At 42.4% G+C, this 23,675-nt stretch overlaps 1 protein-coding gene across 2 annotated transcripts in view; it reads right to left on the bottom strand.

The window, feature by feature from the left end:
* The window catches only part of pdzrn3b (PDZ domain containing RING finger 3b), a 106,125-nt gene extending 82,900 nt beyond the window's left edge, over window positions 1–23,225 (bottom strand). The window contains exons 1-3 of one of the 2 annotated variants that reach the window (XM_085353005.1): window positions 22,372–23,225; window positions 15,539–15,625; window positions 13,565–13,672 (exon numbers count right to left, since the gene is read on the bottom strand). In XM_085353005.1, coding sequence (XP_085209131.1) covers window positions 13,565–13,672; window positions 15,539–15,625; window positions 22,372–23,085 — 909 coding nt within the window. In that variant the 5' untranslated portion in view covers window positions 23,086–23,225. The remainder of the gene's footprint in view (window positions 1–13,564; window positions 13,673–15,538; window positions 15,626–22,371) is intronic. The other variant, XM_085353006.1, reaches the window with a different exon arrangement.
* Between the last annotated feature and the right edge of the window lie 450 nt (window positions 23,226–23,675).

The following is a 23,675-nucleotide window of genomic DNA, read 5'->3' as shown; positions in this document are numbered from 1 at the left end:
CACACATCAGTGCTGCAGACAGGCAGTCACACGGCCCCTCCCCTCACTAGTAGCTGAACACATTAACAGTAGCTGACAACACTGAGCAACATGTTATAAGGAATTCTGAGAGTTCAGTAAAGCTCCCGTTCAACAACACTAAAACATTTAAAGCATTAACATAAATGATAACACTGCTGGTGCATACGTTAGCATTAGCCATTTAACTATTAGCATTTACCCTTCTATTAAGTTCTCATTAATGTAGCAAGAACTGGATATAGCTAATGGCTAACAGTGTTAATGTGGAAGCTAGGCTGCAAATGCTATCAGTCCGACCTGTCATTAACAAAGTCAGTAATTTAACACGATAACACAGTTAAGTGCAACTAACAATGTTTGTTTTTACATGCACTTAAGTCCCAGATCTTGTCACTGGTTGACTTTTATAAAAATGAATAATGACTCTTTTTTTTTTTTTTAACGATTTTTTTCTCCTACGGGTATCAGTATCGAGTTTCAAACATCATCAATTGCTTTTAACAAATGATCCCTGACAATGACAAAGGATAAATGAATCTCTAACAGTTATTTTATATTCTTCATTTGAGAAAGGTGAGCTCTTAAAATCTACAATTCCTAAACTGTGTATGGATCCACTGTCATGACTACATATGTGCGTAGTCTCTCTAACTGTGTGAGTAACTTAACCAACGAGTACTGTGGCTCTTTCCATTAGTTTTGTGGAAATGCTGTTAGGCAAGTTGCACTTAACCTTTGCATAGATTAAAATGCTAAAGACTTCTTAGAGAAAAACTAACATTCTGAGTAGTAGACATAAGCGATTCAGTCTTCTTCTGAAGCATATCCAAAGATCCTGTGGCCTCTTTAAGAAAATACTATCTAAAGTAAAACATGATTTCATCCCTGCTCAATGTTCTGGACTCACTGATGTACACATAGACCTAAATACTTCAGAACACTGCAGACAAAAACAATGTCTGCCTTACCCTGCAATAGTTTTCCATCTTCCCTCTTGGCACATGCAGCCTCCTTCCATTTATTTTCAGGGTAAACCTTCACAGATGGAGCAAATGTGGAAACTGTAGTGACAAAAGGCTTAATATCCCAGTATTTAAAAGTAAGCCCAAGGCAGCTGGGCTTATGGTGTTATGAGTGTTAAAAGAGCCTACAATGGACTTACAGAGGCCTATTGTCCAAGCAGAATTGGCATGACGTTAGAGACATTACACATTAAATTACACTTCTTTTTCCTTTCTTGGTCTTTCTGACTTTCTGCTGTGAGACTACTGTTTTCATAAGATGGTTTAAGAGGGAAAACATTCCCTTTCAAGTTAGCTGGGAATTCTTACCCAGGGGAATATGCTTTACCACCTGCATATATCAATCACACAGCGAGAATATGGAGGGAAGAAGAGGGGGAAAAAAAAAAAAAAAAAACTGCTTGGATCTCTCTCCAACAAGCAGACAAAATGGCTGCGACTGCACGTCTTCTGGCATGTGGCAAATGCAACATATTCTCGCGGAGGTTCTAATCAAAGAAGCGCTCTGTTAACACGGAGTAAAGGTATTTTATTGATATCTTGGCGTTGACCTTGGCACGGGGCTCTGAGCTCTCAGTCGGTGGTCCGGGCCTTCTCCTGAGCTTGCCGGTGATTTTCTCTGCCTCAGAGCTATCGTATGTCATAATCTACAGGAATTTGTGGATACAATCTATTCAGCCCCAGATACACGGTGCACCGTTTTCAGGAGAGCACAGAATCCGTAGTGGATCAGGGTTAACAGAAGAGACGAGTTATTAAACATATGCTTTTAATAAAGAAGAATAACAGAAGTGCCAACTCAAGCCAACCCAAATTCCTTTTTTTTTTTCCTCCCCCAACTACATAACTAAACACCTTTTCACAGATGAGCTTTGAACATTGTGACTAAGTTAAATGTGCCTTTTTTAAGCCATCACTAGAAATATATTACTCTGTGATACAGAACATGTGGGATATATATTACAGCATAAACACAGGTGGAATCAGAGCACAGAGAATTGTGCACTTGGAGGGAGAGCACCTGTACTTTCTCAGAGAAAAGGGGAGTATCAAGAGAGAGCACACTGTACTTCCCGCTATAGAATAACTCATCCTCTTGAGAGCAGGGAAAAAGTAAGACATAAGCAAGGATGTGTGAGGGAGGCGCCTGCAGAACATCTCTCTCTCCCCATTTCTCCACGTCCCTGAAAAGCTTGCTCAATGAGCCGGTTCCGACCATTCCTCCGGGCTGTTTGTCAAAAAAGGAAAGAGGAAGTCTTGAATGAGACAGAGAGGTAACACTTGAAAGGGAACATCTCTCTCAGGGGAACAAGAGAAAGGCCAGAGCAAAGCGGCGTAACTGAGATGGAGAGCCACGCCGATGAACAATGCTTTCTATTTGCACACATTTGCATAAGAAAAGGCAGCACAGCAGCCACCAGTTCCCCTAGTCGGCTGGTGAAAGGATGGGCACGCTAGACCTTCTAAAGAGGAGCTGGGGAGAATGGGAGTGGTGAAAGTGGGGCGTGTTGTCAGGATTAGCTGGTAGAGTGAAGAAAACATTTTGATAAGGGACGCCAGGCTTCCACTTCTCAACTACTGTTGTGAGTCTAACTGAAGGCATGTTGTACCACAACAAACTGCTGAACACCTCACACTGAGGGGAGGTGCCAAACATGTTGAAGTTTAAACAGGTGTACAGGTGTAGGTGTAATGCTAATGTTGCACTGCATGACTGCTGTGCGCAAAAATGTTATGGTAGGTATTTGCTATTAATTCTGTTAAAGAGAAAAATGATTCCACCTAAAGTTTCATGCTTACACTCTTGGATGAGAATAAATTGCAACCATTCAGTCCATCCTCTGTGTGAAGCAAGCCATTTTAGCTTCCTTCACTCTCGTTTTAAACCAACCATCTTGCAATTGGCTGCCCCTCGTAATCAAGTTTTAATCAGGAGGTGGGTGGGGCTTCTAGGCTCCAGAGCAGAGTTCCTGAGATGGCCATATTAGGGATATATCCTTTCAAATAATCCCTGGGATTATTAGCTCATTACTTGAAACTCAAATAATGTTCAACATGAGCCTCCACTTTCATAACAGTACATATGTGACAAAGTATAGGGGGGGGAAAAAAAAAAAAAAAAAAAAAACAGACAATAGGTCTCTCTTTAAGTTGGCATGTGTTGTTATATCCCAATTAGCCCAGATATTACAGAACATCTGTCTGTACAGGAGGGACAATTATGCACAGTGATGTCAACCTTGTGTGTTTTGCATCTGTTAAATCCTAATGGAGCCTCAAAAAAAGAAAAAAAGGAACCTAACATCTGCTGGCAGTGCTATCAACGGCCCCTAGTGCCGCAGCAGTGTGCAGTGCCTGATTAGGCTCGATCTGGTGGGTTAATTAAAATGTAAGCAAATTTTCGATGCAATTTGGAACATGAGAATAGAAGTCGTGAATATGGCACAATATGAGAACTGTTAAAAAATAAATAAATAAAATCACACACTGCAAGCTTACTCTGACATGCTCCTGAATACATACTTTAATTATTGGCAAATGCAATGGTTTAATCCAATCACATTTGATCTGGAATACCAAGACTGACAGCACGACTGACGCACTTGATACAGTGCAGGCGTGGACTACAGCTCGCCACGCTACATTCATCATGCGCTGCTGGCCGTTATCGGTTGAATGGGCAGCCACCTAAGGCACGTCCCTCTCACCTCGCCAAGAATGTAAAGTCTCAGAAAGCCAGGAGGCTTAATGCTAAAATCAATACCTCTGACCCTGGACTCCTCCTGTGTTGTCCTTGCTGATGGTCAGTCGTGGACCTTTTAAGTTCTGGGGAACCATTAAGTTTAATGATTTCAGGAGTTAAGAAGAGATGAAGTGTTTCAGAACGTAGGGAGATCTTAAAGGCAGGCAGACTTGGAGACGCATGAAAAACATCTCTGATGTCACCACACAGAGGGAAGTGAGCATGATTAACAAGCAAGTTGAGATTAGAGTCCTACAGAGCTGTGGGAAAAGAAATGAAGTCCACTTCATCATCTCGCTGGAACGACGACTGTAATCCTTCCATATGAGAGGAAGACAAGCATACTCTGGCACTTTGATTGATGAGCAAAATCTATAGCCTATAATCTGCAGGAGGACCGACGCTGGATCACACGGTGCCACACAAACCATGTTTAAATCACTGTCAGTAGCAATTTCCATAGAAACAAATATACAGAGTGTCTGCCGCCAACAAACAAGGGATGGAATCCATGTCATAAAACAGGAAAGTCCCTGTGTATCAACGCACCGGTCGTAAAAAACAGACTTGTGTCAGGCAAGAAACAACTGCAGGCACCGTTTGGCTCAATTTCTACTCTACAAAATGGAACAAACAAAAGCTGCATGCATAGGAACACCTTACCATGTATTCTTAAGTTTGCTGCCGGAGCTCAGCAGCCTGTTTCTCCACTTAATTGATTTCCCTGCAAGGAGTACTCCCTCCCTCGCCAGTCCCCGTTTATTTTATTATTTATTTGCCGTAATGCTCCTATCACAGTTCACTGGAGTTCACTATAGAGGCCTAATGTTACATGTTACAGTAAGTACTTTCAGTCTTTTTTTTGTCAAAGACTTCAAGACTTCTGGCTTCTTTGCAGCAGAAACCAAGCAGAGAGATTTACAACTTCTTAAAAGTACTAACAGTAAGTTTTTAAACTGTGGTCTGCACAATGAAGAATAAATCTGCTGACGACTGTCATCGCTTTCATTAGGCTGATGGTTTTAGGACTGTGCCACTGTTTCAGATCTGCTCTCTTGTGAGATCCCTGCTGTGATCATGTCAAATATCGAGAAAGCTACGCTGACGCGTGGCGCTATTTTTGGTGCAGCTGAATGGATGACGGGAGGACTGAAGTTTGAAGTGGCAATGTGCGTACTAAACTGTGGTCTTGCAGTCTCCCCGGGGAAGGAGTTACATGTTTTCTTGAACTGACTGACTATTTCCAGTTTGGAGGGGGAGCGCTGCTGTTTGATATGCAATAGAAATGATTAAATTGTCGTGCTCCAAAAGGGAAGAAAAAGGCAAATCACAAAAAAAAAAAAAGAAAAGTGTGTCGTTATGGTATAATTACTGTGACTCGTGTGCCTTTTTGTTGCTATTTAACAAGGCAATTTCATTGATAGTCTCTACTATGGTAGAATGCGAGCGTGAGAGAGAGACATTGGCAGGAACAGTGAGAGGGAGTGGGCGGTGATTAACATGCTAGAGTCAGGATGCATTTCAGAGGGGCACTGGGAGGAAACGACGGGCTATTACAGCACAACTAAGGGTCTGTTAATCAGCCTATTAGGGTTTAATTGAGGGTAGTTAATTAGGAGTCGGTGGGCAGTCTGTGCTCGGGGGTCAGGGGCTGACATGAGAAGCAGCTGACAGAGCAACCGGAGCTGATTGTTGCTGATGTATTTGCACAACGCCAGTGATTGATTGACAGGAAAATTGGTCTAAATTGCACCTATCTGTCCCTACCCGTTCTTAAACCTTTTAGGAACCATAAATTAAGCCCACTGTAGCTGTGAGCGAGGGAGCCAGTCGGGACTGTGTCGGAGCAGAGTGAGCGCGTTTACAGTGTGCCCCAGACTGTATGTCTCCACAAAAAATCATCACGCGCCCGCTCGCCTTTAAGGGCAGAAGCTGTTTAAAGTAAGTGGAAAATACAATTAATAAAAAAAATAAAATATAAAAAAAAAAAAAGCACACAAAGGGAGCAGCTTTCTGGCTACAGTGAAGTTTAAGCACACCTCACACTAACGCTACACTGACATGACTCCACATCTTAAAATCTAATTTTTTTCCCTCTCCCCCAATATGGAGTAGTGGAAACAAAGATGTGCTTGTCCTTGTTTCTTAAAGCCAGCTCTGCATAGGGCACTGGCTACTACCAGAAGCTGATTATGGACTCTTTTAAAGTTAGATTTGATTTAATGTCCTGCTCTTGCCTCAGCTGGACCACGGGGGCACAGGAATGCGGCCCGCTGCTAGGATTGGCCCACGTAGCCTGTGGTGGATTCATCCTGTCCAGGGCCAGTCAGGAGCAACAGAGCTCGCCTATCTGGGGAATAAACACGTCGTTCCCGCACAGGGGCCCAAAATCCAATAAAGGGCCGGACAAAGGCCCGTTTCTTGCCTCAGAATGCCAAACAACATGTGATCCCCTTAAGGGAAATAACTATGTCTGCTCCTCATAGGCCTCCGGGTCAGAAATAACGCCTGGGGAACTTCTTAACACATGTCCTGTTAGAGAGGCCATGTGCAGTTTCAACTGGTTAGAGACAATAAGGGACAAGCCAATCATACCGGTCTGTCATAAGATGGCATTTAAAAAAAATAAATCCAGACATGAGCAACAAGCCAACAAATCCCACAATTTTAATCGCCTACTACATCAACTCCAATGAAACCAAGCTTTGCCAGCAAACAGTATCTGAAGGGAAACGAATGACAGGGTCGATGACAAAAGGCAGCATTTTGCTTTTGCTGGTCCTCACACCAAGGAGGAATAAAGGGCCATTGACACCCGTGCTTCGAACTCACCTCCAACAGAGCTCACTTCACATTTCATGTCAGTCACTGCTAAATGCTATCTGGCTGGGTTTTATGCTCTCTCTGACCTGGTGACTTGATACTCAAGGAGCTGCGGGGAGGCTTTAGGTGTTTAATGCTCGACTGTGGGCAAGCACACAACTCATACAGTGTCAAGGCTTAAAGCAAGGAGTGTTTCTGTGGCTGAGATATATTTGTGGTGCTGGTGGTGGTCAGGGTATAAAACAAAGACGTTTTTCTTTCAGACACTGTGTGCACAACAGAATGTGACTGAATGCTTGAATAAATAAATAAATCAGAGTTGAGGTTTTGGAAAAAAATATAATTTGCTTTCACTCAATTAAAATAAACCAGTTGACACATATTACAAATATGTTAAAATTGTCTTTATAATTGTAAAGAACATCACAAAATGAAGACCAGTGCTGATTTTTTTTTTTTGTAGATTTCAGTTTATTGTTCTCTTTAGTGTCCTCTGCTTTGAAAAATTTGCTCAAAGCACCTACTGGTGTCAAAGATTCATTCATTCACTTTTAAACTTGCACACTTTGATAGCTGCAGAGTGTTTCTGTGAGATTTCTGGACTCGTTCCAAACTATCAAGTCGCATCTCTTCGTCTTGGGTGAGTTTTTAATGGAACAATTTTATCTCAACCTCCTTACTGAAGCCAACCAGAAAAAAAAGGGCGCATAGCCTGTTAGTTTAATTAGTAAGCTATCAACGAGACTTCTAATCTAACAAACCCCTACTGGGTCATGGCCTACTTGGTCTCGAGACTATAAGATAAATGATCCTGCTCCACCTTCAACCTAATCGCTCGGTTACTCTTGAGTGATAATAGGAAAGTAAACTGAACTGAATTTTTTCACATTCGGTGACAGACTGCAAGTAGTTATGGTTGCCCAGAGATTGAGCGTGCGACATCATCACCATGTGGGCAACCACGTTCGATTGCAAGGTGACTGGGCTGGTCCAAACAGTCACGGTCTGACCTGACTGACTGTAATCACTCTGGTGAAGGTTTGCAAATAATCGCTGACTAATTTATAACCACAGACAGATTGAGTGGAACGCGTTGGCAAAGAGACAGTCTGCAATAACGAGCGCAACTCATCTGTGACGTGTCTTCTTGCAATAGGGGACTACGCTCCACAGGTTGCAAACTGTTTGGGTTGCTATCTAAAACCCAGGTTGCTAAGAGCGTCTGTAATTTAGCAGTTAAATTGTGGTTGTCACTATTTCTTTATTAAGAATTTATTTTTATTTTTTAAATATGGATGGACTCTGAATGTAAGCAGTTAAGTGAGTTTGTATTTTATGTATGTAGACAGTAAACAGATTATCAATTTTTGCTGCACAAACAACGTAATTGCTAACTTGAGCTCATTCAGCTGCAAACTTGTAACGGACCGACTCAATCCTTATCGCCGTCCCGACACACCAAAATCACTTTGAAGACAGAAACTGACTGCAATTTGTCACAGAACTGGACCCATTTTGGAAACAACCATTAACAACGGCAACAAGATTACAAGTTCATCATATATGATGACAGTAATGTTGGTGTAAAGGTGTGGGAGCTGGAGGTGTGGATGTTTTGATCGTTAGACCTAAGCATCAGACTAATATTGTGTTAGCTGTTCCTCTCCAGCTAACACAATATTTATATGAATGTGTAGAAGCTTTGCTTTGAGATTCTGGTGCCTTTTGGATCATATTGTGTTTATTTTCTAGTGAGTGACACTCTAATGTTTTATTAATCTGTTACTAAGACTACAGTAATTAGCCGCCAGTTTATGACTTCTCCATCCGTCCACCTCCACTCTCTCTTCTGGTCTTTTTTAATGTTATTTTTATTTGTTTTAAACAGGACTTTATAATTTTCACAAAATAAAGACTTCCTGTTTTTATACATAGACAAACAGCCATGGCATAGCTGTGGGAAAGTTAAAAAAACATAACCAAGATTTACCATAGAAATAATGATCTACAGTCATATATTATACAACCCAGTGCCAGAATTCTGGCAAAGTGTAGGAGACCTTTGAGCCCTGCAGCTAGTACCAAGTAAGAAGCTGCAGATGTGCTGCCTTAATAAGCACTACAGTTCTATATTCTAAATATTGAACTGAAATTAATTCTTCAAGCTGTAGCATCTACGATGCAGTTAACTTCAGCTCCAAGGCCAAAGCCCATCGATTATTCCAACCTGAAGTAACATAAGCTTGTGTTGAACATAATAAATATGATACGGGTGTTTTAGGACTAGTGCTCAAGTTTACACATTGTTACACATTCATATAAATATTGTGTTAGCTGGGACACATTCCTGCAGGCTAGCCACTGCTCTGATCAAAAACACAACAGGCGTAACACGTAGAGGCGGATATGTCCTAGTGTAGGGCTGTGCGATATGACCAAAATCTCATATCCCGATATAAGAATTCTATCGTCCCGATAACGATATAAATCACAAAAATGTAACATTTTCTGTAAATTCTGTGAATCTCGTGCAGCTCTACTTGCGGGAAGTGTTTCCAGCTGCGCGTCCTTTACCTGGAGTCGAGTGTTTTAACCGATGCATGAAACAATACATTTTTAGACATAAGTTGTAACGGCCGCCGTTTTCTTTGTGAGTATTTATTACACGGAGTTACACGGCATCCGATATATATTGTTATATCGAACAACCCTATCCTAGTGTCTGTTTATTTTAAAGTAACTGTTTCTGTTCACCTTCTGACCTAAACAAACAAACAAACAAAAAAAGCCTTGCTGAGGTTTTACAAGGTGACATTTACAACAGCAGCCCAGGCGTCTCCGTTCTCTTCCTAGCTTCACACTTTGGAGCCTACACAGAAAACATCCCGTTCACCCTGAGAGCTCAGGGGCAGCCATCCTGGGATTGTGACACTGGCTTAGTCACGTTGAATAGCAAAGAGGCTTGAAGAGAGTGGAAGTTAATTTATGTAGGAAAACGCACAGCAGCAAGAGGCTCTTTATCTGTGTGAAGTGAGGCTGAAGACAAAATGCTGGGATTACATTTACACGAGAAAAACATTCTTAATCAGATCTAAAAAGTCAATTCATGCCCGAAGACATGATTAGGGAAGTCGAGTACCAGTGCGAGGTTCAATCAGAACTTATTTATCAAATCCTGGCACAATCCCAGCAGATCCTGACCAGAGTGCTAAGATTCTGCAGCTTGCAGAGAGGTGAGCCAAAGCAAACACAACTCAAGGTTGTTTTTTTTTAAAAAAGAAAAAAAAAAAAAGAAGTGTCTGAACAAGAAGGTACTCGTGTGCTGATTCATACCAGCCTGCAGCTCGGTTAGAGGACAGCCATCTGCTGTCGCACTCCCCCGCTAAGAGCCTGTTATAGCAGGACAAGCCACGAATCATCAGGTACATGTTACATCCATATAGATTTACTGGAACTAACACTTCTACTACAGGTAGAGAAAAACAGCGGGGCTGATGACAGCGCTGCCTCCACAGGTGCACGAGCATTTCACTGCTCCGTAATGTGATTGGTCCTTTACAGAGCAGTTGAGCCCCCATGGCAGGATTTTGAAGGGCTGTCAAAACGATCCCATCTATAGGCTTGCAAATCAGATTTCATGAGTTAGGATAAAAAAAAAAACAAAAAAACAAAAAGCTATTTTTTTTCCATTTCCACTATAATGGAAAATGAGGGCACTGATGCTAAAAATAAAGGATTCCACATTTCTTAATTATTTCTTATTACAGCTGTATTAATCAATATTTTTTCCCCTCTTAGGGCAGAGGAAATGTGCAAAGGTGCATTATGAAAAATCGTTTATAGTTACAACCCACTGAGAATGACTGAGGCTTTTTAGAACCTCTTATAGCCCAGAGTTTTGATATTCAAACTCCAGTACTTTGTTTTGCAAGTAGCTTATCAGACTCGCAAACAACACATGAGAGTGTTGGTTTGTTGATGAACACAGCAGAGCATCAAGCAGTTAAAAAGACCGATGGCAGAATTAAAAGGAAAGCAAATGTGAGACTTATATTCTTAAGGCTCAGCCAATTAGAGTAAAAAATAGGACGGCAGCCTCCTTTTGAAATAAATTAGCGGTTGCCTGGTGACTGGGCTAATTTGCTTTTTGCTGCTCTCGCCGACTGAGAGCCAACCTGCCTCTAAACAACACATCCCAACTCAGAGTAAGTGCAATCGCTCTCAGACAGATTGGTGACGGTTTGCAATCAATCTGAGTCAGATTCTTGTTACATTCCTCTGTAAAAGTAATGTTGTTGAGCGTCATCGTTTTGCAGACATGTAGCCATCCTCTTCTCTCTTATTCCATTTCAAATCTATGAGGGGCTGCTTGGACTGTGAATGAAAAAGTTAATGTCAATTTCTGTATGTGGGCACAGCAACAGGTTTCCATCAGATGGCAACAGGCAGCTTTTACCAGTTTATCACAGTTAGTTACCGTGTTAACACAAACAGATTGCGTCTCACTGCCAACTTGATTCTATTCAATTACAAATACACAGCAGAACGATAGACAGACTCATTCTTATTGTTGTTCCGTTGCCATCGTCATGCATCAAAACGTGCTTTGATGCAAAGTTATCCTTGGACCACTTCAGTCAAAAAAAAAGATTGTTAGTTTGTTGTCTGCTTTTCACTTTTCCATCTACTTGTCTAAGAAAAACGAGCTAATTTCAGAAGTAAGAACATGGATTTAAAAACCAATCTGAAGATATCACCTTGGCCTCGGGGAACGTTCGGGCAGGCAGGAGGATTAAAAAGATAAACTGGAAAATTACTCGTAAAAATTGAGCGCCGATGATTAGCTGTGGGCCTAATCAGAAAAGGAAACCTCACACCCTGCCTGATATTTACACATCCTGCAAACATACTGAAAAGCAGCACAGATAAAATTAAACAAAGGTCTTAAGCAAGCATGATTTCCACTACTACTACTACTACAAAAAAGGATAACACAGCAGTCACGGATATCATATTTTATGTGCATGAAAAACAATCTCTGGTAAAACACGAGATAAACCAGGTTTGACTGTTCCTGCAATTCCAGCATACATCACAGGATGCTAAACAGGACACAGTTACAGGCTGCTTGGTTTCTACCAAACACCGTGAAACTGCCTTCAGGCACTTGGGCTTCATCGTCTTTGATTCTTGACAGCGAACAAACAAAGTTCACAGACCCAGTCACCTCAGGTCCAGAATAAAAGCTGTGCAACAGCAAATTGTGTTTTGATGTCACATTTCTTATTGTGGTCCAGGAATCCGTGACATTGTACTTTCTTGCTTCAACCAGTCAACCAAAAAAAAAAAAAAAAAAAAAAAAAAAAAAAAAGCAGCCTTGGAAATATAAGCTGCCTCGCTCTCAGGTTTCCCTTCCGATGAATGGCGTAAATGTGAAGTATCGGCCTTTAACGGTCTATTAAATCTGATGATTTATTTGCTGGGTATTGTATGGCAATCCCTCACTTCTCGTCAAGAAAAGGTTACTTTATAGGAACCTGTGCTACCTCCTTAGGCCTTTCCTGCACTGGAGAGATTCTGTGGCTTCACCTACAATAGCGCGAAAACAATATGAAAAACACGAGGGAAGCATTATCCTATAGCAAATTCCGTCCTCTCCGCTCCGGATTGGCTATCACAGCATTAAACCCCATAGATACACCTTCTCAAGTAACCAAATACAGCGACATCTGGCCCATTAACGCATGCATCCTGTGCTTACACGCGCCCAGGCAAACATGTGCACGCAAACTCATAAAGCCAAGCAGGGCAGATGCTCGCAAAGACACACACTTGTACACGTTCGTGTGACATATGAGCTAATCTCCCCACACATCAGCTAGCAGCCCACGGCAAGTCCCTTTAGGTCTCGAGTCGCTGATCTCTGAGTGGCTTTTTTGGTTCAACCGGCCCTCGTTATGAGGTCTTAAGTTGCAGAGAGCACCAAGACACTTGACTGTGTTAGCTCAGGAGGTCTAAACCAAAGACAAGCACATCATAACCTCTCAGTCACGACGTCGCCAGATTTACAACCATATTATTTAGAACAACAGCGTGAGGCTTTCTCCAGAGGACTTGTGGCATTTTTTTTGCAAGTAGTTAGCATTCGACTGCATAAATGACAGGATAGAGCGATCAGCGGAGTCCAGATGTTGGGAGTCTTCTTTTTTTCGTGTGTGTAAACACTTTCCACAAGCGTCTCTGTGAGCAATGAGCTGGTCAAAAATGCTCCGGGGGCAATTTCACTGAGGTTTAACAATAAAGCCAGCGACAAGCCATATTTGTCATCTTGCGGCCGGCGGTAATACACACTTGCAATTGACATAAACGACTCATTTCAAAGCAGCCGTTGTGAGCGATTCTGGTTGACAACCATTCTATAAAAGCAACCTTTGTGATGCTGAGTTTTTCAATGGATCCCTCAAGTTGACCTCAGGGTGAGCTGGCCTTTCCACATCAAGTTCTGTTTAGAGACGAAAGGGGGACGCTTCATGGCTGCTCTGTCGAAAGGGATTTATTTGCTGGGACGAGAGAAGTAAAAGACATCTTTTCCTCTCCCTCGCTATCAGCCAGCAACAGTAAAGACAGACAGCCTCGCCTCAGGTTTATCTCGGCCTATCTGCAATGATGCCCTACTTGACATCGCCAATGTCGACTGGTAGAATCGTATCAGAGACGTTCACCGTCTGCAGGATTGACTTTCGGGAGCGCCAACAAAAGGCCAAAATGCTAATTCAGGTTCCATACGTCACGCATTGCGTTCAGCTTGAGCTCAGAGCTCAAACATACACAAAGATGGAGTGATTCTTTGGTGTTTCTCCCTCTTTATGGTGCAGACAGTCATTACATCAGTAGTTCCCCCCCCCCCCCCCCCCCTCCCATTTACATGAAGCATTACAGAGGAGGACACACATACCTCTATTATTCTGTCGTGGATCTGAAGGCCTCCCTCTTTGTCTGCTGGACCTTTCTCCACGATCTTGGACACAAAGATTCCTTCATTCGAAGTGCTGTCGTTGTCGTCCTGCGGGAATAAATTGCAGGCATGTTCAGCGGATTAATGGAAGCACAGCGCTCACAGGGCTCGTTAAGGAAAGGAAAGCCTATAGAAGTCTCAATAAATCGCGCAATAAAAGTACTTTTAAAAAACACTGGAAACACTGGGTTTGGTTGTTGTGGGCAAAACCACATGAGCGTCTGTACAACGCTTTGCAAGCCTACAAAGTTGAAGGTTTAGTTCACCCAAATAACAAAGAAAAAAAATAAATCCCAAGCAAACTATTGCTGCCACCCCTATAAATGACACAAACAACATTTAGTTTGGCCTTGAGATTTAAGGGAGATTTCCAGTGAATCCACAAAATTTTACTGCCAGCAGTTTCTTTTACTGGCAGCAGTAATTTCCAGGCAGATATCTCAAATCAGGGCACACAGAAAACAAAAATATCTGGAAGGCTCAACAGCAACAAGACTAAGTGAAAAAATATGGCTTTTTGCAATTTCTGTGAAATGCCCTTTTAACCCTACCCTTGAGTGTGGACTTAGGGATAAGCTTTAACTTCACATGCTTCCCAGGCCTTAAAGGGTTGACCCTGGTCTACAGAAGGGCCTAAATGTTGACACGCGGACATGCTGTAGGGGCATGAAGTAGCCTACATCCGACTCTGTGGCCGTGACCCCAGAGTCAGAGCTAAGTCTGGGTTAACAGCTATGTTAGTACTCTCTTTAAAACCACATGTAAATGTGTACCACACTCCTGCTGGGCTCTGTGACACAACTACATTTTACTAGGTACTTAAAGAAACCCCAGAAGTTACAGAACAGATGCTAATTAATAATTTCTGGTCTGCTTCCTCTTTCAGGGACATCGTGTACAGTGTTAACACTGCAGTGCTTTTGCTGCAAGTTCCACAACATGCCTACTACTACTTTGCCTCACCGCTATCACATGAGCTGCAGACAAACAAGCTCATCTAGGAGACCACAAATCCTGGCAGTTGATTGCGCTCACCATGCCATACCAGTATAACAGCCACATGAAACACACATGTCAAAGGCTGCTAGGATATTAGCCACTTCCAATTCTAATGAGTAGCTTCTTACACCACCTGATGATTTGAGGCTCACTAGGAAAGCAAAAGCCAAGTATTATCTCCGCTGTCGTACAAGTTTGATGCATGGCTCTGTCACAGCAACTCCACGAGCAAATCTACGCTTAAATGTCGATCTTTTTATAGCTTCCTGCTATAAAAAGTTTTACTGCGATAATCTATGTCACTGCTGAAAAGTGCGTCACTGTGGCTGTGGAAAACCAAGTCTGCAACAGTGGAAGTGAAACAGATACGGCGTTTCAATAAGACCTCGGCTGCAGAAAGAAGCTCCGTGTATGGGAGATGCCAGTGTTGAGATATTTTCCAACCCTTCACTCGGCAGAGCGCGTGGCATCATTAATGACTTTAACTTCAGGGGCCTCGAGGCAGAAAGCGGCTGAGAAAAGTTCAGTCTGGGTTTAAAAGACCCTTTCCTCTCCTCTGTGTTTACCTCACCACCAAAATCCCCTCAATTAGAGACAAAACAACTGTGGTGGAAGCCATAATCCCAGATTTAACTCCCATAAAAGTAATTATAGTTTTTTTTTAATCTGTAATGCCAAATCCGCTAAACCAGACCAATATATAAACACAATAAAACTTGATAGATGCGGTCCATCTATCCACAGTCAAAAAAAACAAACAAAAAAAAAAAAAAACCATGCACGACTGTCTAAGTTGCGGCAGTCAGCACAGAGGAGGCTTGTGGTACTTCCACTATTTGCCATTTGACACTTGGCTGATCACCGGGGAGGGGGTGGGGGAGACGGAACCTCCAAGTTGCTCAGCTTTCAACCTACCACGCATGGCCTTCCTCCTATGATGTTAAAACCCAGAGAGCCGCCCTCACGAAGAAGGACAATGGTCACGCTTTTAGTCTCGCCTTCCTACAAACAGACAGGAGAGACACACGTGAGCAAAGAGATGGCAGGAAGTTATTCAACATAGACAACAACTCAATATTAATCTTAATTAATCTTTTTATTCTTTTAAATTCAAAGAGTGAAACTTTCAAAACACAGGGGCTATATTGTACTCATATTTTGATAGCATCTGTCTAACTTTCAGGTTGTATTCACCAGCTACAACTGCTGCAAGCAAACAGATGTTCCTAATTCTCTGTGGTAGCCCAACAACAAAATAAGAAACTATTGACTGCTCTATTGTCAATAAACTCTCTTCATGCCGTGTTTGTCATTAACATCCAGCCAAACATGGTTTCTTCAAAAGAAAATATCACTTGCTGCTCAAAATGGCCAAATACTCACTACATAGCAGAAAGCAAACAAACACTGTTAGCTTAGTAGCCAGATCTTTTCAGCAGTTCCTTGAATCTTTTGGTTAGACATCTTTGTATATTATGGTACTGCTTCTGCTGTGTAACTATTAAAGGAAATCTTACGTGTAAAAAGTTCAGCACATGACCAAAAGAACCGGGCTGTCAACACATTACACCATGAAGCTCCCAGCGCACCATTTGTGTGCTGGTGTTAATGACTCACCAACCTCGCTCTGTAATTTTACATAGTCTGCCACAGCTGCTGGAATATGCATGTCCATCAATCTGCATGTCAAAGTACCCTGAACCTCAAGCTGCCCCCAATGTGCCATCAAAGTGTGAGTGTCTGCATGAATCTTAGGCTACATCCACACTAGCCCTCCGGTATCTTTGTTTAATTGGTCACATGACTGCATCACATGACTAAAACGTGTCATCGTTTTCGAAAAGGCTCCGGGTTCACTGTCACTGCAACGCCAAAACGGCGTTTTCAAATGTATCTGCTTTGGAGAGCGTTTGAAAACGCTGCGTTTTCCTTGACCGAAAACGCTGTCTCAGTGTGGACGGAAGGCCAAACCGGAGAGAAAAAGATGCGTTTTCAAATGAAAACGTATTAGTGTGGACATGGCTTCAGGCAAAGCACTTATGTGTATGTATATGTGTGAATGAGTGAATAAAGACTTGTACTAGAAAATGCTTTGAGTGCTCAGCTAGAGTAGAAGCACTTCACAAGTACCAGTCCGTTTACAAATTAAGCTAGTCATTATTCAAGTTAACTCTGAATTACTTATCATAAATGATTTGATTACAAGTAACAGTTGTGCATAACTAAAAACAGACAACTTCAGTCTCAGGCCCACAACCATTTTTTTAAAAAATGCCAATCCAGTGCTAGCCAGTGTTGGTGTAACATATGAACTACAGCATCCATGTATATAGATTACTTGTTCGTTGTAACTTTAAAGTCAAAAGGTCAGCTTTGTAATTCAAATACTGTTATTTTATTCCAATGAAGGAACTGGTTGCTATTGAAGTGTTCCAACATTTCCCTGCTCCTTTTGTTGTGCAGAGTGGAATCTGGCCATTGAGCCGGTCAGCATGTGAAGGTCATTTAGTGAGATGACAAAGAGATTTGCAGTTACACAGTTGGAGCATTCGCATTGTCCTGACCCAGGGTGATAATAAGAGTCTGTCAGCTGCTACAAAGCTCAATTCCTCTTGTTGAAGAAGTACCTGCAAGCTAAGCACAGCTCCACAACGTCGCTGCTGAGGAGGACTAAGATGCTGGTGCTACAGTTCAGAACTGCAAAACTAGCAAAAGCGAGTTTCTTTCTAGTTAGGTGGTGGACAAACTGCTGCCTATATCAACCTGTTATGCAGTGAGCTAAAGTGGACAAACTCGGGTAAATTTACAGTGGGTTACACACCTTCTGGACAATATAAATGAGCACAGGATGGTACAAATTTTTCGCTACAACATAACAGCTGGTATGTAGTTTCTAATGGCCGGAATCTTGTAATGTAACAAGTTACTTTAGCTTCTTCAAATTTCACCATTCTCCAGGGCTTAGCCAGCACACCCAGCCTGAAATGATGACCAGGTCAAAGAAGAGAACCGCTCTCTCACGAACCGTTGTCCTATGTAAATGAATACACCAGCGGGCCTCTTGACTCAGAAGCTACATGACATGAAAACCTCTGGGAAACTCGCAGAGTCAGCCCTTAATCTGTTTTTTTAAGGAGGACTTAGAGGGGAGCTATGAGGTAACATAATTTCAGCTGCCGCTCCAGTATTCTGCGAAACACTGAGACTAAATATAAAGCAGATATTACTGGCATGTACAGCATCCTGACTGCCATATAGCCTAAAAACACCAGCATGTGCAAGTCTGGCCCTGCAGGAATGTGCGCTTCTGTCACGACAGCATTAGTGGCACATGCTTCCGAATTATAGTGAACTACAGCCGTCGCTGTCAACAAGAAGACAGTTGGGCATTATGCTTGTTGAGACAAAGTGGAATTAATATGACAAATGAAAAAAAGGTACAAAGCAATTGGCTTTTCCATCCTCTTCACTTATGCTGAATGTGTCACAGGCCTCAAAACAAACTAGTCTTCAAATTTCATCCACAAGAACCATTAAAATGAACAATTATGAAGCTTTTCTCCCCCCCCCCCTTCCCCTCTCTTCCCTTCTCACCACATCTGCAAACACTCTAACAATGATCCAACCCCCCAAAAATGAAGTAAACGTCTTCAGGATGAGGTTGCAAATTTACTAAAAACATCAGGTGTGCTTGAGTTATATTAAAGACTAAAAAGAAAAACTGATGTGCTAAACACCACCAAAACAAAACCGTGGAGACACAATGACATGGGCGCTACAGCAAGTAAACAAAAGCTCCGTGGGGAGAAAAAAAAAAAACAACAAAACTTTGTTGGTGAGGTAAGAAATGGCACGCTGGCAGTGAAACTTTAGTCTGCTGCTCACTTGTGACTTGGCACACTCACGGTGAGCCTTCACCTCAGCACTCGTCACACTTTCCGAGTCTGTCCTCCATCAAGCTGCCTTCCCCCTGTCTAACTCTTAATATAGTTCACCTAATTATAGTGTAGGTACTGTAATACAGAACAAAAAGGGAACATATTGATTTATAAACTACTGGCATGTGGTCAAGAGACAGAAACTCAGTGACCTTGTAAATGTAGGGCAGTTTACCCCATTAATGAGGTAGTGAAGTCTATTTCAAATCAATGACAAGGATTATCACTCAATGCTAATGTATATACACAAAGGAACCAGCAGCCTAATGCATTTTTATTAGACGAAATGGGCATCTTCAATGAATACATGATGGCTTTTATTAATGTGATCTGTCATGTTCAATTGATAGCCACGCTTGTGAAATAACTAATAGCTTCCTTTGTTCTGTTAAGCTATCTCACAGAGCCCTGCTTTAAAAAAAAAAAAGTCCACAATTAGCCTAATCAGTTTGAGGTCACAATTACTCCAATCAAATTCAATGCAGGATCGATCAGTTTGATGTCTTGTGATTTTAAAAGACACTTGTTATTAGATCAAGAACCTTTAATGCTGTCATCTGCAGCCAAAGGGGATCTTGGTTCAAAAACACAGATCCAATCTTTTATGGAGAGTGTGACAACACTTCTAACAGCCCTGCAATGAACCACAGTAAAGATCTGAGCTTTTTGTTCATTGATTTTCCATCAGTTTTATTTGTCTTTCTTGCATTTAGTATTAAATAATCTTTCTTTTAAATACCAGTCAGTTACTCCTCATCTCCCAGTTTTTGGCATTAAAAGACATTGAAGTTGAGGAGTGGTGGAATCTCTAAACTAAAGTAAGTTGCCAGTCAGCTGTAACAATGGACTTGCATTCATCCTTTGGTAGTGATCTGATGATCAGTACTGAGCAAAGGTTTTGAGCCAACACTCTGTTTGCTAGGACATTGGGAAATAGGAGGCAGCGATTTATTGAAACATGTGCAAACATACAGGAAAACACAGTTTATAAGGCAAGCACAGAGTTTGCGCAATTCTAACGAGCTTGAAAACTCGAATTTGCTAAGACCACCTTTATTCTTCAGCACACCCTGAACTAGTTCTCCAGGCTCCCTGAACAACATTCAGAGCTCTTCTTTGGATGTTGGCTGCCTTTTGTCCTGTTCTCTGTCAAGATGCTTCAGTAATGTTGATGTCTGGGCTTTGGGGTAGCCAATCCATGACTGACAGTGTTCCACAGTATGTTTTTCTATCCAGGTATGTGTTTGGGAACACTGTCATACTGAAAAATTAAGTTGTTGCCAATCAGATGTTTTCCAGGTGGTATTGCATGGTTGATCAAAATCTGACTGTACTTTTTGGAGTTCATAATTCCATCAATTTTGACAAGATCTCCAACACCACCAGCTGAGATGCAGCCCAAACGATGACGGAGCCCCCAGCGTGTTTTACAGGTAACTACCGGCACTCACTGTTATACCTCTTTCCTGACCTTTTATTTTTGGTTCAATAATTTGAAACAAAATTTTCAAATCTGAATTCCACAGCCCAGAAGATGATTTTCAGCTTTTCAGTTGTGTAATTTAGCATACTTCAGTCTTTCGTCCCCGTTTCCCTTCCTTAAGAATGCCACCCTCCACTGAGACCATTTCTGATGAGGGTTCAATGAACAGCAGATGGGTTAACTGCAGGGCCAGATGCATCTCTCAGGTCCCGTGTCAGGACTTGTTATATTTTTAATATTTTTTTAAGGACATGATTTTCAGCTGCTGCTTGGTTAGTTTAACAGGCTTCCCACTTCTCCCTTTGTCTACTTTCAAAATCTCTGAAAATGGTCAAGTGCAGAGTTGAAAACGAGTGAAAATACCACAAATATCCAAAGAAAACTTTACAAAGCCTGGACAGTGCCAAAAACTGCTTTAAAAAAGAAGAATGCCACAAAGGTTGCAAGAAAGTCTGGCTTCTTTAATATAACCTAAAATATAAAGAAATATCAGGTAGCCTGAGACTTCTGCATAGTACTGCATGTCATAAAACTGCATTAAAACCTTTTTCCCCCAATGATCTTTTGAATTGTGAAATGCACCTCCCATTGGATGCACTCCATTTAGCGCGTTCCAGGTCCGTGGTATTGTGAATGCTGGCTCACTAGCATGGCTTCAAAGGAGTAGGTCCATCAGACAAGTCATTACCTGGGCTTTTGCTGCTTTGGCATGTCAAAATATCCCTTTTCGGAAATTACCAATAACACACTGATGTAATTAGGCTCTTGATTACTGAAATCATGAGAAAGAAAAAAAAAGGGAGCAAAGATTTTGGACAGACTGCCTCTAACAGCTAATCCCAGTTCGTATTCACATTTGTGAGAGAACCTCATTCCTGTTCACTGCTTGACTGGATCCAATGAAAGGCCTTTCGAGATAGAAAGAAATAAAGAAACCTCTTCTAACGAGTTGCAATATCACCCACAGATATTAAATCTCATCCTCAGAAAAGTTCTCAACCATTCCTGTATCTCATACATATGTTCAAAGCATGCCTCAAGTGCAGACGTTATTCCTTCTGTTTTTACGTTAGAACAGCCACAATGGCAATAACACACTTAATGTAGAGCTCAATGGCAGGACTGAGATGCCGCTGTCAAATGAGCTATGATAACTTGCTGCGCTACAGGCCCAGGAAGCTTCTTTATACCAGCATGAGCGATTTCCCGATTTGCCTGCATCGGTGCTTTTGATGCGCAATTTACCAGTCTACTAGAACACATTTTACTGGGAGCTGAGCCCGTAATGAACAAATGAAAGCACCCAGCAAAAGCAGGGGGAGGAAAAGAGAGTGAAATCTTTGATAGGTGATTTATTAAAGAACTTCTGGGACATAAAAAGGGTGTAATTTTTTTTTTTTTTTTAAAGGCACATCCCATTCATCCATATTTCTACTAATAATTATTTCTCCTCTAAAACAAAACCCTGACCACTCCCATTTGCTAATCCCAGCAGCAGTGCAAGCACCATACACTAATTCAATTCATTACCAGATTTATGAACTCCTGCATCCTTTATGATGTTGATAATGGGCCACTGGGTTTATAAATTTGAACCATAAAACATCCTTACATCAGCTCTTCCTCAGCCCCCCCCCACCTCGCAGGGGCCTTGCACAGATCAAGCTTTACTGTTTTTAAGGCCTTTTGGGACCTCATAAGCCCTTACTAGCTCATTCAACTTTGGTGCCAGCAACTCTGCTGCAACCCTGATTCTAATTTTTTATGATGGTCTCGGGGGAAAGGGCGAACATCCGATGACAAAAAGCCTCAAACAAGCATGCTGTGAGGCATTATAACTGGAACCTGGTTCTTGTTGTGTACAGAACTGCAGTAAATATTTAGCCCTCCCCCCACCCCACATTTACTGCCAGCTGGCCAAGAGGCACAGCTGACATCCATGTCTCAAAGCAGGCAGCCAAGGCACGAAGTTCTCCTGGAAACACCAGGGGAAAAAAGCAGAATCGCCAACAACATTGACTTCCTTTTCCAGTTGGGTTGAAGTTAAACAAAAAGGCAGCCACCCAAACAACAAGGAGGCCCAGTTAAAGTAACATTTTAAGAACTCCCATAGTGCCGACAAAAACATGCTGAGGAAGATATTTTACAGCCTATAAAAGTTGGCCTTAAGCCAATTGCCTTATGCGCAGTGCATGTCAGGATCAACTTTAAGTTGCAGTGGAATTATTTTATTCTCACAGAACACAGATTTTCCAGGCGTCACACTGTGGATGACAGCAGGGAGAAGCTACTGGGAATCACTCAGAGCAAAAACTTTTCCTGCTTACCTTGCAGGAGAAAGCCACGGTCTTGGTGAGGGAGTCGATCCTCTCGCTGTATTCTGTGAATTTCTTCTGATACTTGAGCGCTGTCATCTGCAGCTCGCTGTGCACGGCGGAAAGTTGTGCCAGGAGAGCCTTCTCCCTCTTGTTTGCTTCTATGGTCTGCTTCTTGAACTCCCTATCCAGGATGATCATTCTGCACTGCAGCGCGCTGTTGTGCGCCTTCAGGGCTCTCAGGCAGCAGTGGCTATTTGATTTCTGCTCCTTTTGGGTGAGCATCAGCCCGCAGCCGCTCTCGCAAACCTCCACCGGTCTGTAGTCGCACGTCTCCCGCATGTGAGCATCCACGTCCCGCAGGTTGAGCACCTCGCTGCATCCTCTGTTCCTGCACTTCGCCGGGGAGTAGTCGCACATCTCGGCGTGCTCGGCCAGATGCTGCAGCTTCACCACGGCATCGCAGCCCCTCGTATGGTTATCGCATTTAATCTCCAGCTTCAGGATGAGGTTCTTTAGAGGCAGGACGTGGTTCAGCTCTTTGGTGGAGATCCGCTGACATTTGACCGGGCAGCTGCTCTGCTGGACGACCCAGGGCAGCACGCAGCCAGAGCAAAAGACGTGACCGCACGGAGTCGTCAGCGGGTCCTCCAGGACTTTATTGCACAAGTTGCATTTGAAATCCGGGTCCACAGTCCCCTTGAAGCGGTCCAACTCGAATCCCATGGTTTCCCTAAATCCAGAGACAAACTTGTGGACTCCCCACCCCCGCAGATCTAAGTCGGAGGAGCAGTGGGGCGTTTTTCTCTTAGCTGGTCATTGGTGGAGCGTTCGCCGAGACCTACTTGCTCCGAGCTCTCCTCACTGTCTAAACTCTACTAATTGACCGAGACTTTTTGGTGCCTTCAGGAGCGCCTCGTACGCGAACTCTCTAAAGTTAGAAGTTAGAAGTTTTTCACCCTGAAAAATAGATATATTTCGTTTCCTTTGCACGCAAAAAAATGTTTTTTGTAACTGCAAAGGAAAAGGTGAAATCAGGAAAAGGTGACAATTTTTAGGGCCGTTTATGACACGTAAAAGCAACAATTTCTGAACCAAAGTGTGAGAAACGGCAAACTTCTTTTATTCCGTCACAATTCAGCCTTTATTTCTACATTTGGAGCAAGTTACAGGTGATCAGTGCATGAAAAACATCAAATTCGAACGCATCTTCACTTCGTTTGCGTGACTTCAGCTTTTAAAATCTACACTTCTGATAGTCAGTGAAGGCGACATTCCGAAAGTTTTCTGCCGTAACTACTCTACTAACGGCGCAC

Source organism: Diplotaxodon limnothrissa, linkage group LG5 (genome assembly GCF_057381915.1).
Source record: "Diplotaxodon limnothrissa isolate DT_005_m linkage group LG5, D_limnothrissa_male_GT1.1, whole genome shotgun sequence".
Classification (NCBI taxonomy): Eukaryota; Metazoa; Chordata; class Actinopteri; order Cichliformes; family Cichlidae; genus Diplotaxodon; species Diplotaxodon limnothrissa.
This window is presented reverse-complemented; position numbering and strand designations above follow the sequence as displayed.